Here is a 14,617-nt window from a genome sequence, read left to right on the forward strand (position 1 = left end):
ACATCATACTTCCGATGGGGAACTGACCGCCCCCCCCCCCCCCTTCCGAACAGATCACCCTGGACCCGCCCCCTTGTTGCTAAATAGCATTATAAAAATTTTACATGGCAAGCATATTTCTTTTCAACTGTCTACGAGTCTATTACGTTTGACCTCCCTTATTTCATTTAACTGTTTATGATCTAGCCAGACTAGACCCCCCCCCCCCTCTCTCTCTCTCTCTCTCTCTCTCGGGATTCCCCCACAGGTAAGTGACAAATATTGCATTAGCATAAGATTATTGAAAAGGTCTTCGGGCAATATCCGTTCACTATATATAACTAAATAATTATCTCCAGACATTGTTATCTAAAGCAATGGGACGTTAAACCCCATTTCATTGTTTTTATCTCAAGATAGGGCGGTTAAGTGGCCGAATGGTTAGCACGTGCGCGCTGTATCATAAGGCGTGTCATTGACTCAACTGGCGTGGTTTAGAATCCCTGGTTGTACGTGACAAGGAGTAGGGTCGCCCGTCCATCCTCGTGGGTTTTCTCTGGGTCCTCCGGTTTCCTCCCATAGCTAAAGACTCCTATGCTCAAGCGAATTATTGAAATAAAAAACTAAAACCATATGTTAGTCCCGAAATGACCTAGTTTGTGTAGAGTGGACGTTAAACCCCATTTCTCTCTCTCTCTTATCTCGGGATGATCTTACCTTTAACAATAATTAAACTTGATGAACTCTGAACTAGACAATGGTATCTGAAGGAAATCACGAACAAGACATTTATATAACACAATATTTCCTTGAAAGGTACATGTAATGTAATAGATCTATTTAAATACAAACAAACGAATAAATAAAATTAGAGAACAAAACAAATAAAATGTATGTTTTACAAAATAAATTAAGTGTCCATTTTTTGCCACTTCCTGAGTTATTTTTCGAATTTTATTTTTAAGTTCTAAAAACATGACGATGGCGATTTCAAGACATGTTCTTGGTGTGTGTCTAATGTTGTACAACGATATTGGTGGTATAATATTCAAGACCCGGAGAAAACCCACGAGGTTGACTCAATGACAGACCTTATGATACAACGCGCGCGTGCTTACCTTACCATTCGGCCATCCAACTCCCGCATATAATATTCAAATGAATTTGGATGTCTAATACAAGGGAAGACGGGAGTCGCGGTGGCTCAGTGGGTATGGCATTTGTTCGCTAACTTGGACGTACCGTGTTCAATTACAGTATTGGCCGAGAAAGTTTTTCCGGCGTGGTTTCTCCTTGTCGGCGTTGCAGGACAGTGGGCCTGACAAGGGACAACGTATAGTCGGTCGGATGGGCCGTAAAAGAATCGTTGACATTTAGATTTCGATATAAAGTTTCCTCACAGCACACACTGTATGGTGTATTAGCCCAGGTGCAGAAGACAAGGCGTTCGTTCGTCCGTGGGTGTTTGGCGTCTGCTTCCTAAGAAACTTGCCAGAAAGAGCCAAAAAGTAGGCTTAGACCAGCTTGACGACAATAGGACATTAAACCCCATTTCATTTCATTTCTAGAAACAGTACATTACTGCTAAGGAGCCACGGTGGCTAAGTGGGTAAGACGCTGGCTTGTTAGTCCGGAGGTTGCGTGTTCGATCCCTGCATTGGCCGAGAAAGTTCATTGGGATTTTCCGGCGTGGTTTCTGACAAGGCCACAGCTGTCTTATCGTTCTGATGATATGAAAAACCGAGAAACCGTGGATACGATAGCAATTGGAATTTGATATAAGAGTATGCCATGGTGCCACTGTCTGGACAAAATTCCCCTCATAGCACAATGCATGGCGTATGCCCGTCTTCATTAGCCCAGTCGGAGTAGAACTGTAGTACGTTAAAGCCCATTCCATTTCACATTACTGATGGTGAACAAGATATGTAAAAGTTAAGTTTGGGGTGAACAAATCATTACATATTTAAAATGAAACAGAAATGAAACAGGGATTAATTTCTTCTGCATCAACTTGGATAATCATCACGGACACTATAATTCAAGGGACATATCGTTTATCTATTGTAATGACGTTCTTTATCTACATCAAAACAGTTCACATTTACAAAGTTTGATTAAAAAATTATCTTTAAAAAAGAGAGATTTCCCTATGTCAGTTTTAAGGAGAGAGAGAGAGAGAGAGAGAGAGAGTAACTTCTACTTTACGATTAGATGAAATGTAATAACAACTTGAAACAACGTGTAAACGTAATCTCTTTTAAAAATGCATTAAACACCTTTTTAAATGTCCTTACAAATAAATAAAACTTGATTTAATGAACGCCCTCTCGTATTGAGATACAGGTAATTCAATAGATCAATACAACCATTACCTGGAGTGTCAGGTGATTATCAGGTCATGAAACCATCTAAATCACAAAAACCGCTGTCTTTGATTAATCCTCAGTTTTTCTAAAGCAATGGACTTTTAAATAGCTAATTACGACAGGTGTAATCAAATCACAGCTTACCTTTGTGACACGGTTATCCAGCACTTCATAACAGTTAATTAGTCAATGGCCGCCATGACAGTCTGGTTAATCAAAGCGATGTTGATAGGCTTTTGGCGGTATATTTGAGTAGTGTTTAGACAATCATAAAGTAAGCATTAGTTTTTTGAAGCCACGTGAGTAAACGTTGATTATTTTAGTTAGTGAAAGAGTATATAAGGCGAAAAACAGAGTTCCAGTTATATATCTACTTGCAGTCCTACAAAGCGCTTCAAGAGAATTAAATACAACGTTTTATTTATAGTTATACCTACTTCAGAACACAAAGGAATATACACATTTAATTGTGATAAAGGATTATTTGTTGTTGAAACATGGAGATCTTGCCCACACATCGTCCTCGAAATAAAGGTATGTTTAATTTCAAACTTCTGTGTTTCAGGATATTGCCATAGATCTATTTTGTTCATAATATTCTCATAGATTAATTGAATAATTCCCTTTGACTAATTAAATCTTTTATAACTTGTTTTATACAGATATCTGTATATGGATATTCAAATGTGGCATGGTAATAAAGTAGTAAATCTGTTGGGTTTTTTAAATTATTATTGATAAACTAAGTTCGTTCGTTCATTATTCACCCAGGGACGTAAGAATAACTGTCTCAACTAGACATGTTAGATCTTTGATTTCGCTATTCGAATGTCAATATTCGAAATTTCTATCGAATATTCTATTTAAGTTTTGGGTCTTTTTCAGATTTGTAGAATTTTTGCATTATCCATATATTGTTATTTTTGAATATTATTGATTATTATTACTCCATACAACAAAACTGATCAATACCACTATTGATTAGATTTTCCCTTGTCAGTGATGCAGGACGGAGGGCCAGCTGTCTATAGTTGTTCGGATGGGACGAAAAACAGGGGTCCCGTGTACACATTGGCGTGCACGTAAAAAATCCCTTGGCAGTTGGAATTCGATGATATAAGAGTAAGTCGTAGTGCCACTGTCCGGGCAAAATTCCCCTCATAGCACACTGTATGGCGTATACCCGTCTTCATTAGCCTAGTATAGGAGCAGAACAGTAGGACGTTAAACCCCATTTCATTTCTATTGATCAGATTGAATAGCCTTGTAGAACCACTCGAATGCAAATGGAAGTTTATTTTGTGTTTTATGATTTATGTTGAATATATATTTTCAGTTGAAACGATGAGTATATTGAAAAGATTATCAATAATTGTTGGCGTATTGGTGTTAAGTTTCCTATTTATGACGTCACTGATATATTTTACATCTTCAACTGTTCTATTGGGAGAAAATTCAACAGGTACGTTTTTAAAGCTTGTTTTTAACATTTATCATTCCACTTTTATTGCTTCGGCTAGGTAGATGGGCTGCAAAAGGTAATTTGTATTGTTGTCTCACATTGCTTTTTGCCAAGGCAAAATTAATTGAATCTATTTGAAAATTCAAACTCATTAATTGAATCTATTTGAAAATTCAAACGATCGATTTGGATTTATGGGATTTTCTATTGTTTGAATTACCATGGAATATTGAAAAGCTTTTCATATTCGAATATTTGAACGGGTACAAAAATTCAATACGGAAATACATCCGTGAAATACATCCTTGAAATGTGATATACATCCTTGAAATTTACAATTGTTCAATTTTTATTTTTCAGATTATATTTTATTATGGAGACCTGATATTTTATGTAATCCTATCACCACATTGATGGTTGGTATCCTGGCGTCATCAATATTACAGAATCAACAAGTTACTTTGTTTATCATAATAACCATGGTTACAGATAATAGTAAGTTATCATTCTTTCTAACATTAAGAATGGGGGTTCTAACGTTTGTACTTTAGACCACAAGATCTGTCTCTGGGTCGTTCTATTCCAAGCTTGCATTTGACACAAAGTAGGATCACCTCAAACTTCCATCGCGATCACGCGAAGAGTCCTACCAAAATCCACCATATACATTTTGTCTTGCAGAACACACCGTTAATAATGGGATAGGTCCAGGGTTAGGGTTGGGATTAGCACTAGCCCTGTTTCTATCTCGTGGCCTTTGACCAAACTTGAAGTTAGCCTTATGAAATAGATGCAACCCGTCAACAGCCATATCGTTAGTATTGGTACACCCTAACAAATTCTTCTGTTTTTTTCAGTTATTCACCTGTCTGCAGCCATACCGTTAATAATGGGGATGAATATTGGTTCTAGTTTGACACCAGCACTGACGGCCATGTTTTTAGTCAATAAGAGATGTAGATTTAGTCAGGCTGTATGTAGTGTTTTATTATCACACCTGGTTCACTGGTTTACGACGATAATATTACTACCATTAGAATTGGCTACAGGTAAATTAACAACCTTATTTCTTGTTATCCATCCTCGATTACCTGGTATCATATACCAGACACTCGCCATTTGCTAAAAAGAGGGATGACCCGGTGTCCATCATAGAACACCGTATGGCATACGCTCCTCTTAATTATCCCAGTCGGTGCAGAACAGTAGGACGTTCAACCCCATTTCAGGCCCTTCCTTGCATATCCCATCTTATCAGGCCCGTTATCCCATTAATGATACCACCCATCTAGGTAATCTGTGCTAATTTATTGATACCTTACACACTTTGTATTTTCAGGTTTTTTGGTGCATGTATCTGCGTGGATATTTTATGAAGATTTTCCTGTTATCGCTACCTATCAACAATATGGTTTATTACAAGGTGTATTAAAACCAATCACCGGTTATATTCTACAGGTAAATATTTCACCTGTTGATTCTTGGCATTTTAGATTATCATTACGTAACTGGTAAATCAGCTGTCTGGGAAACATTCACCCCATGACCGTCTTCACTACCACGACTGTCGATAGTCGATAAAAAGAATATATATGGACACGGAATCCCGTCAATTGCCGCAAAATTGTCAAAGGAACAAGCATGTCAAGTTTTATGTCGATTTTACTTAAGAGTTTTCGCTTGGGGACCGTACAATGTAGACCTTTCTAAACAATATTTATTAATAAATATGTTGATTATATTTACAGCTTCAGCTTAATGACACCACATATGATACATACGAAACAGTCTCACTTAACAGAACCATTCAATGTAAGTAATAATTTATACATTGTGACATGTTTCCAAGAAAATAATCAGGGTGTTTTTAAGAAAGGGTCAGATTAGGGATGGAACCGGGCGTAGGCCTTCTGAAATATTTCAACCGGTCTTCACTTTTGAGCAGCGACGACTGTGCCTCAAACAAGGGACATTGAAGCTTGAGGGGTCTACATATACTTGTGTACGAGCAAGACATTCGTAATCTTTCACCAGATATGACTTCTCTATCATAACTAAACGTGGTTATTAAAGTTATTAGCATACCACTTTTTCTTTTATGTTTTAGGTAGAGGAATATTATGTGAAAGCGGATTAAGCACAGTGACAATAGGATTACTACTGATGATAACCAGCTTGATAGGTTGTATAGTCTTCACCATCCTCACCAGCAAGCTCGTATCAAGGAAAGATAACTCTACCTATTCTATGTCTACCAACGTACCCAAAGACTACTGTTCATACCTGAAGGGACTTGGTCTGGTTGCTGTCGGATGTGCCGTTACTATGTTAGTACAGGATAATATTTTGATCCAGTGTGCCGCGTTACCTATCATCGGTGCTGGGTTCCTGAATACAGAGAAAGTCTATCCGTTGATAGTTGGATCCAATACTGGAGCAGCAGTTTCCATCCTCTTGCAAGCTATGTCCGATCCGATGACGTCTGCCGCGGGTCTCCGGATTCTCAGCAGTCATCTAATGTTTAATATATGTGGCCTGGTTTTGTTCTACTGCATTCCCTACAGCAGCAGGATACCTATACACTTTGCAGAGTCTCTGAGCGAGAAGATCCGGGAATATCGATGGGTTATGGTTGCTGTGATCACCTTGGCGTTTTTCCTGTTGCCTCTTGCCATCTTCGGATTCGCCTTAGCCGGACCACATTATGTTATCATTTTCATCTCCTTCCTGCTGTTTATGGTACTAGTCATCACGACCATCAGCTTGATGCAGAACTTCTGTCCAGATTATCTGACCCCTGCCATGAGATCCTGGGAATTTTTACCGCCATTTTTAGAACCGTACAACAGATGCGCCAAGAACATCGCCAATCGTGCAGGATCCATCAGATGTACCAGATCATCCCAAAGCTTTAGCCCAGATCAATCAAATATCAGAGCTTCCAGGTGTTCCGTTATTCCCAAAGATGTTCAAGTTTCAGTTCCCACGAAATCTTCATGCTGCTGTTGCCCATGGTTAGTGTCCAGCTTTACCACGAAGTACAGTCTTTCTGTTCCACCTCAGACCTCCACACCAAAAGTACCAGAATTCCCAAAGCGAACACCACTCCTTCTCAGTTTTAAACCCGACAGCGCCCGCGAACTCCTCGAATGTTCTTATTCCAAGTATGATCCTAAAGAAGCTCTGAATTTCGGTACCTTAGGTTTTGAAGATGAAACATTTTCCAGTGACTCAGATGACTCATCCGAAGATCCAACCGACTACACAAGGAGCTCGTCCACCTCGTCCTACGCCTCGATATCTGATGATGACGAACAGTTACTTCTATTTAATGCCTTCTAGACATTTTGATAATAAAAATAAAAGGTTAGTGCCAAGAAAAAAGAGAAGAATACCCTGTGCTTAGTGAACATTTTCTTGCAACCAAGTCTTCCGGGACACAATGACTCGACGCATTGTTTCATTCCATGTGTTGTACGTGCATAGACTCCAGTGCTTAGTGTTAGTGCGATAGAGTGACTTTATATTGCAAATCTTCCAAAACACAGTAACACTTTTGGGAGTAAATGTTTTATTGGATTTTCCACAAATAAAAATAATACCACAATGCCAAGGGTACGTGCAACTGTTTAACATCAGTCGTCAGTCAGGACACAATGACACTGTTGTTTTATTCCATGTATTATTGTTTTTGTAACAACTTATATTTTATTTTAATCCGATTGTTGTTTTATTTGAGACCTGATACGGGTTATTTTATATAGTGTGTGATTGAAGAAATGTGACATTGAACTGAATGACGGCGATACGATGTTTTATTATCAACTAGTAGGATACCCGGTTTTGTCAGGGGCCCCAATTCGCCCTAGGCCAATTCGCACCGTACCCAAATTCGCACCGGGGCCAAAATTGGACAGTCATGCTGGTTAATTTGATACAACATATGTGATGTGGGGATGGAGCATGCTCACAAGTTTATTCAACGTTAATTTCTCCGGTGTTGGCCGAAAAAGTTCCTTCGATTTCCCCTTGTCAGTGGTGCAGGGGGTAGTGTCTGGGAAGGGCAGCGCCTAGTCATTCGAGTGGGACGGAAAACCGAAGTCCTGTTTGCGTGAATAGTACGTAGCGCCAATGTTCGGGCAAAATGTTCCTGATGGGACACTGCATAGCGTATGCAGACAGGTCGGACGTTAAACAACATTTCATTTCAATTTTGAACAATATTTTTCAACGAAACAGTCATTTTAAATATATTTACGAATTATGTGACATTTTATTCGATCTTCGATCTATAAATGGTCATTTTATACGATCTGTAAATGGTCATTTTATACGATCTGTAAATGATGATTTACAAAGGTAATATAATTTTACAATTTTATTAAGACCGGGAACCAAACGGTCATTTTAACTTTATTTACAAATAATGAGACATTTTACAAGGTATCTGTAAAAATATATAGATATGTAAATGACTTGATACGAGTGGTCATTTTAAATATATTTACAAACAGTTTATAGGGAAATATATTTCTGGAAATGTAATACTTGATATGTGCTATGTTGTGTTGATATTTTTTGTATGCTGATTATATAATTGAATTGTTATGAATAAAGTTTTCTAAATATTATACAGAGTTGTCTGACCCTGACACGATGAGCGTGGAATGGTAATATACCATGTATATGGACTCCAGCAATTGGGATATTAATTTATTAATTCCAGCAATTGGGATCGAGATGTGGCTGGCTTTATTTTCTGATTTGGTCTCTATTCCGTCATCAGCTTCACAAATTCTGAAATAGAAAAAAAAGCATGACGTGGCCAGATCGTAACATATTTCTGGAACATCGGTATTCACGGTCAGTGGATGGTAAATGGGACATGTCGAAATTATACACATTCGATTGCAACTATCCAAAGAACTAAAGGTTGAATGGCGGATCGATGGAAACTTTCTCTGTTGTACGAAAATGTTCATTAATTGATAAGTATAGTATGCTCAAACATTTGAAAACATGATTCATCTTCTGATGATTTGACCTGTATATTGCTTATTGCCACCGCCCCTGGGGCGTCCCCCCCCCCCCTGAATTATGTTGAATATGTTTTATTTCTTATCGATTGTATTTTCTCGCCAAATTTGCAAAACAATCGCGTCAACAAGGTTTTCGGGAAAGGGTCGTGGGTGTGGGGTCCATCAGGTTAACAAGGTTTCCGGAAAAGGGCGGGAGAGGGGGTGGGGGTTACTCCAGAACGAAATGTCGCGGAACAATGAATTTCGATAACAATTAGTCACCTGTATAATTTATTTGTCCATCTCCATCCATGTCGGCTTCTCTGATCATTTCATCCACTTCTTCATCAGTTAACCTTTCACCCAGATTCGTCATCACGTGACGTAATTCACGAGCACTAATGAAACCATTATTATCTTTATCGAAGACAGCAAAGGCTTCTAACACAGTGTCCGGTGATTCCTTCTTAGATAACGTTTTAGCCATATAGGTTAAAAACTCTGGAAAGTCGATTAAATTATTTTCTGGAAACAGAGAGAGAGAGAGAGAATGTTGTTTAACGTCCACTCAGCATAAACTATGTCATTTCGGGACTAACATATGATAAATAATTCTTAAATAACCCGCTTGTGTGCAGCGGTCTAATTTCTAACCCTCAGTCTGAAAACAGAATAAATGACTGAATGAATGAATGGGTTAATAGCCATAAATGTCTACAATCTCTGGTAAAATTCGCCGGTCATTAATCGACGTGAATTCAGTTGTTTAGCTCCGCCCCCCGTGGCTACCGATAGGCAGGATTTGTTAAAATGAAATGCTGCCGATTTCAAAATGGACGGCGAGTTTTACCAGAGATCAACGAAGGGTAAAGTCATCTCTGGGAGCGAGATTGAATTGTCTATCCTTCAAAATCTGGCTGGGTACTCAGTCATGTCGGATTGCGATTTGACTTCTTGACCCACCCAAAGGGCGTGGTAGCCGAATACAACAAAAAGTTATTGGAAGAACAAGAATGCCCCTGTGATACTGAACACATGTTTTCCTGTCCTGATAATGGTAACACAGTCAGCTCTAAATCACAGGGGGGGGGGGGTGCAGCAGCCCTTAATAAAGTTATGGATGAACTACAGAACTAGCAGTGGGAGGAAACCGGAGGACCCGGAGAAATTCCACGAGGATGGACAGGCGAACTCCTTGTCACGTACAACCAGGGAATCAAAACCACGCCAGTTGACTCAGTGACAGGGAGATGCTAATTGTAGGCCGGCTGGAGAGTTCCACAATGGCCGCTTTATATAAATGAGTATTTTGGGGAATACTAACTCTAACCCTTTTTAGAAGACTGAACTTGGATCCAAATTACCTTTTACCCATCTTGAAAGGATTAGGGTTATTACTAGTATTCCCCAAAATATTCAGTTATATAAAGAGACCATTGTGGACTCTGGAGATTCCCGAACTTCCCCAACCGGCCTACAATTAGCTTTCACTAAATGTTTAACGTAATACTTTTCTGTACGAACCGGGATATTGAAGATGATCATGCATTTCTCCAGACTCTTTAACAAATGAAATGAAGTGAAATGGGGTTTAACGTCCTACTGTTCTGTTCCGATCTGGGCTAATGAAGACGGCCATACGCCATACAGTGTGCTATGAGGGAAATTCTGCCCGGGCAGCGGCACTACAGCCTACTCTTATATCGAATTCCAACAGCCAATGGATCTTTTACGTGCACGCCAATGTGTACACGGGACCTCGGTTTTTCATACCATCCGAATGACTACACAGCTGTCCTTGTCAGGCCCCTCTTTAACAGCATTCACTGGATAGAAGTTTAATTTTTAGTACAGAATGTGTATATTCTACTCACTATCAGTATCTACGGATGCCACCATTTCATTTAATTCAGCATCAGTGATTGTTCCACCTAAAGCTCTCATAACAGTTCCAAGTTCATCAGCCGACACGAACCCGTCGCCATCTTTATCAAATAATGTAAAAGCTTCACGGAATTCTACAATAAAACACTGATTTGATAAATAGATTTATAGGGATGGGAGAGGGGGTGACCGAATGATTGAAAGGGTGCGCGTTAGATGCTAAGGTCCGTCATTGACACAAGTGGTGTGGTTTTGATTTCCCTGGTATGGCCACCTGTAAAACCTCGTGGCACTTCTCTGGGTTTTGCCCAGTTTTCTCCCACTACTAAAGACCCCTACACGCAAGCGAATTATGCTGTCATCTGAACTATTCGCTTTCGCTTGACTTATGGGTTCTAATAAAATGCAGGCAGTATAAGACATGTTCTATCCATTTGCGTTCTTTTATGATTTTCTTGTTTATTGTTTATTCGCTCTAACAGCTCCCAGTTTGACCATCTTATGCCTGACAGTTCTGAGACAGGAGCAGGCGAACACCTTCAGATTACTTTCAGTAATCATCACATGATTAGCTAAGGGGAGATAACTACAATGAATGAACCAATGGAATGACCCGTTCTGCACTAACTGTGCTCACGAAGACGATATACGTCGCTTTTCACACGTGAGAAGTGAAATACAAATTACCATTTTAGTCTGAAAATGACCAAGGAATTGACTTGGCGCCCGCGGGACATTTAATTCCATTCCATTAAACTAGTACACATGGAGAAAGTTACCACAACCGAATCAAATTGAATAACTGATCTCGACTATGAACTTTTTATAGGCTTTTATAAACAACAAAACAAATGTAATATTCCAATCTGATTAAAACACAGATCCTATTTCGTTTCGTTTATTATAGTTCAAAATTTCATTTTACTTGTCTTTACTTCACAGGGATCTGGAATAGTTGTTATATAACATGCGCTCTGGATGGCGTGAGGTATTAGCCAATGCAACTATCTGCTACGGCGACTTCTTATCGTGCCATGCACGGAACTGTGGGTAAACCACTAGAAACGCCAACGCTGATTGATTAATCAATGTCTGACGCCATAAGGTCAAAGGTCGCTCGCACGACCCCTGACGCGACCTTTCAGTAAAACTGGTCAGATATTCATGTAGTGAAGGCCATCGAAAGCCAAAAAAAAAAAAAAAGAAAAAAAAAGGGAAACGAAATATAGATCTGTATTATAATCAGATTGGTACATATTCTATTGTAATTTCACGAAAATGTTTCCTTACCGGATATTTTCTCGTCTGTAAAGTGTGGTTGTGCCTATAAAACAAATATACAATACATATTGACTCCAACAACATATTATAAAACATCTGAAAATATGTAGGGGGGGGGGGGGAAGCGAATGGTTAGCACGTACGCGCTGTATCATAAGGCCTGTCATTGAGTCAACTGGCCTCTCTCTCTTCGAATCCCCGGCTGTACGTAACAAGGAGTAGGGATACCTGTCCTACCTCATGGGTTTTCTCTGGGTCATCCGGTTTCCTCCCACTGCTAAAGACCCCTACGCGCAAGCGAATTATTGAAATAAAATTGAACCATGTGTTAGTCCTGAAATGACCTAGTTTATGTCGAATGGGCGTTAACCCCCCCCCCCTCTCTCTCTCTCTCTCTCTCTCTCTCAAACACCCAGGGTCAATTTTAATGTTTGATAGACCTTAATAAGAACTAACGGCCATTTTGCTGCGCACAATAATAAAAGAGATATTTTAATGGGTGTGATCTTTCTTAGCCAATTTACTAATTCGGTCTTAATTCATCGCACGTGGAAGCCCTCTATAGACCAAAATTCGCTTAATTGAATTAGTTTGTTTATTATATAATTGAATTACAGATATATATATACAAAAGTAACCTTCCTACCATGTTTTATAGATATATCTTCAAGTTCTTCATATATTCTTCAATTTAATTCATGGTTATCCTATATGGATGTGTTATCAGTTTAACTTATTTACCAAGGGTATCAGTTCAATTGGTATATATTACATCTTCACTTATAAATAGATAAGCTGGATTGGATGACCGAATGGTTAGCAAGTGCGCGCTGTATAATAAGGTCTGTCATTGAGTCAACTTGCCTGGTTTCGATTCACCGGTTGTACCTGACAAGGAGTAAGGTCGCCTGTCCAACCTCGTGAGTTTTCTCCGGGTCTTCTGGTTTCCTCCCACTGCTAAAGACCCCTAAGCTTTAGCGCATTATTGAACCATCTGTTAGTCCCAAAATGACCTAGTCTATGTCGTGTGGACGTTAAACCACATCTCTCTCTCTCTCTCTCTCTCTCTCTCTCTCTCACACACACACATGTAATATATTCTATTGATTGGCATACATCCATGATGTTATAATCAATGATTTACTCAACCTTTCTGATTAATTTCTTATTGATATAAAATCACTTGAAGCGGGATGGATGAACCCAACCAATATCCAATAGGGGGAGTAGAGTCGACATAGTTTATAGTAAGTATATCAATTTCTGTCTGCGATATTACCATCGCTTGAAGCGGACTTTAAGGTCTACATATCAACCAACCAGTATGTATATTGGAAATGAAATGAAATGGGGTTTGACGTCCTACTGTTCTGATCCGACTGGGCTATTGATGACGGGTTTACCCCATGCAGTGTGCTATGAGGGAAATTTTGCCCGGACAGCGGCGCTACGGCCTACTCTTAAATCAAATTCTAACTGCCAAGGGATCTTTTACGTGCACGCCAATGTGTACATGAGACTTCGGTTTTCGTCCTCTTCGAATGACTAGACAGCTTTTCTGCACCACTGACAAGGGGAAACCACGTCGGAAAATCCCTATGAACTTTCTCGGCCAACACCTGGATCGAACCCTACATATCAATCAACCAGTATGTATATTGTTGGTGTATGACTTGTGAAACGTAAGAGGTGATGACGACCACACCCATCTTATTATAAATTGATTAACCATTTTCTTCCACGCTATGTACAGATCGGATAAACAACACTTTGAAGCGACTATTCACCCAATCCTCTTACATTCATTCATTGATTTCTCTTTCTAAAGCAAAATTCCTCACTTGCTGTATCTCGTCTACCTGTGGTGAAATACAAGATTGATACGAGCTAATTTCAATAGCGAAGCGGACACAGAATATTTGGTTAGAGGGGTTCCGGGGGGGGGGGGGGGTCCCCCGAGTAAACATTCAATTGAATTTAAAACAACCATAAGAAATCTAAAGAACAACAAATCCAGCGGACCAGACTTGATAATCAATGAAATGATTAAACATTCTTCTAGTATTCTTATTGACCACTACCTCAGGTTCTTTAATCTCCAGGTAGTTGGATGGCTGAATGGTTAGCGTGCCCGCGCTGTATCATACAGTCTGTCATTGAGTCGACTGGCGTGGTTTCGAATCCCCGGTTGTACGTGACAAGGAGTAGGGTCGCCTGTCCAACCTCGTTGGTTTTCTCCGGGTCCTCCCACTGCTAAAGACCCCTACGCGCAAGCGAATTATTGAAATAAAATTAAACCATATGTTAGTCCCGAAATTACCTAGTTTGTGTCGAGTGGACGTTAAACCCCATCTCTCTCTCTCTCTCTCTCTCTCTCTCTCTCTCTCTTTAATCTCCAATCTGATTAAAACACAGATCCAATTTCGTTTCGTTTTTATAGTTCAAAATTTCGGTAGGCCATCGAAAGTATAAAATAACGAAACGAAATATAGATCCACCCATTCTCTCGTCTGGACATTTCATTAGCTACATCACCCCAACCAACAATAAGTTCAAATTAACACGTTCCACAGCAACAGAATAATAACTGATTTATTTATTCGGTCATATAGTGCGTGTGTTTG

The 14,617-nt window shown here is 39.4% G+C and overlaps 2 protein-coding genes across 2 annotated transcripts; one reads left to right on the forward strand and one right to left on the reverse strand.

The window, feature by feature from the left end:
- The first annotated feature begins 2,327 nt into the window (after nucleotides 1–2,327).
- On the forward strand, nucleotides 2,328–7,791 carry LOC126822358 (sodium-dependent phosphate transport protein 2B). Its single transcript, XM_050551219.1, has 7 exons — nucleotides 2,328–2,882; nucleotides 3,685–3,810; nucleotides 4,171–4,305; nucleotides 4,668–4,859; nucleotides 5,150–5,268; nucleotides 5,559–5,622; nucleotides 5,918–7,791. Exons 1-7 carry the CDS (start codon nucleotides 2,846–2,848, stop codon nucleotides 7,150–7,152), a joined length of 1,908 nt encoding a protein of 635 aa, XP_050407176.1. The 5' UTR covers nucleotides 2,328–2,845; the 3' UTR covers nucleotides 7,153–7,791.
- Nucleotides 7,792–8,136: 345 nt separating this feature from the next.
- LOC126822402 (calmodulin) lies at nucleotides 8,137–12,736 on the reverse strand. The gene is made up of 5 exons (XM_050551301.2): nucleotides 12,640–12,736; nucleotides 12,003–12,036; nucleotides 10,703–10,846; nucleotides 9,111–9,353; nucleotides 8,137–8,607 (listed from the first exon to the last, which is right to left on the reverse strand). The coding sequence occupies exons 1-5, from the start codon at nucleotides 12,640–12,642 to the stop codon at nucleotides 8,582–8,584; spliced, it is 450 nt and encodes a 149-aa protein (XP_050407258.1). The 5' UTR covers nucleotides 12,643–12,736; the 3' UTR covers nucleotides 8,137–8,581.
- Between the last annotated feature and the right edge of the window lie 1,881 nt (nucleotides 12,737–14,617).

Source organism: Patella vulgata, chromosome 5 (assembly GCF_932274485.2).
Source record: "Patella vulgata chromosome 5, xgPatVulg1.2, whole genome shotgun sequence".
Taxonomy (NCBI): Eukaryota; Metazoa; Mollusca; class Gastropoda; family Patellidae; genus Patella; species Patella vulgata.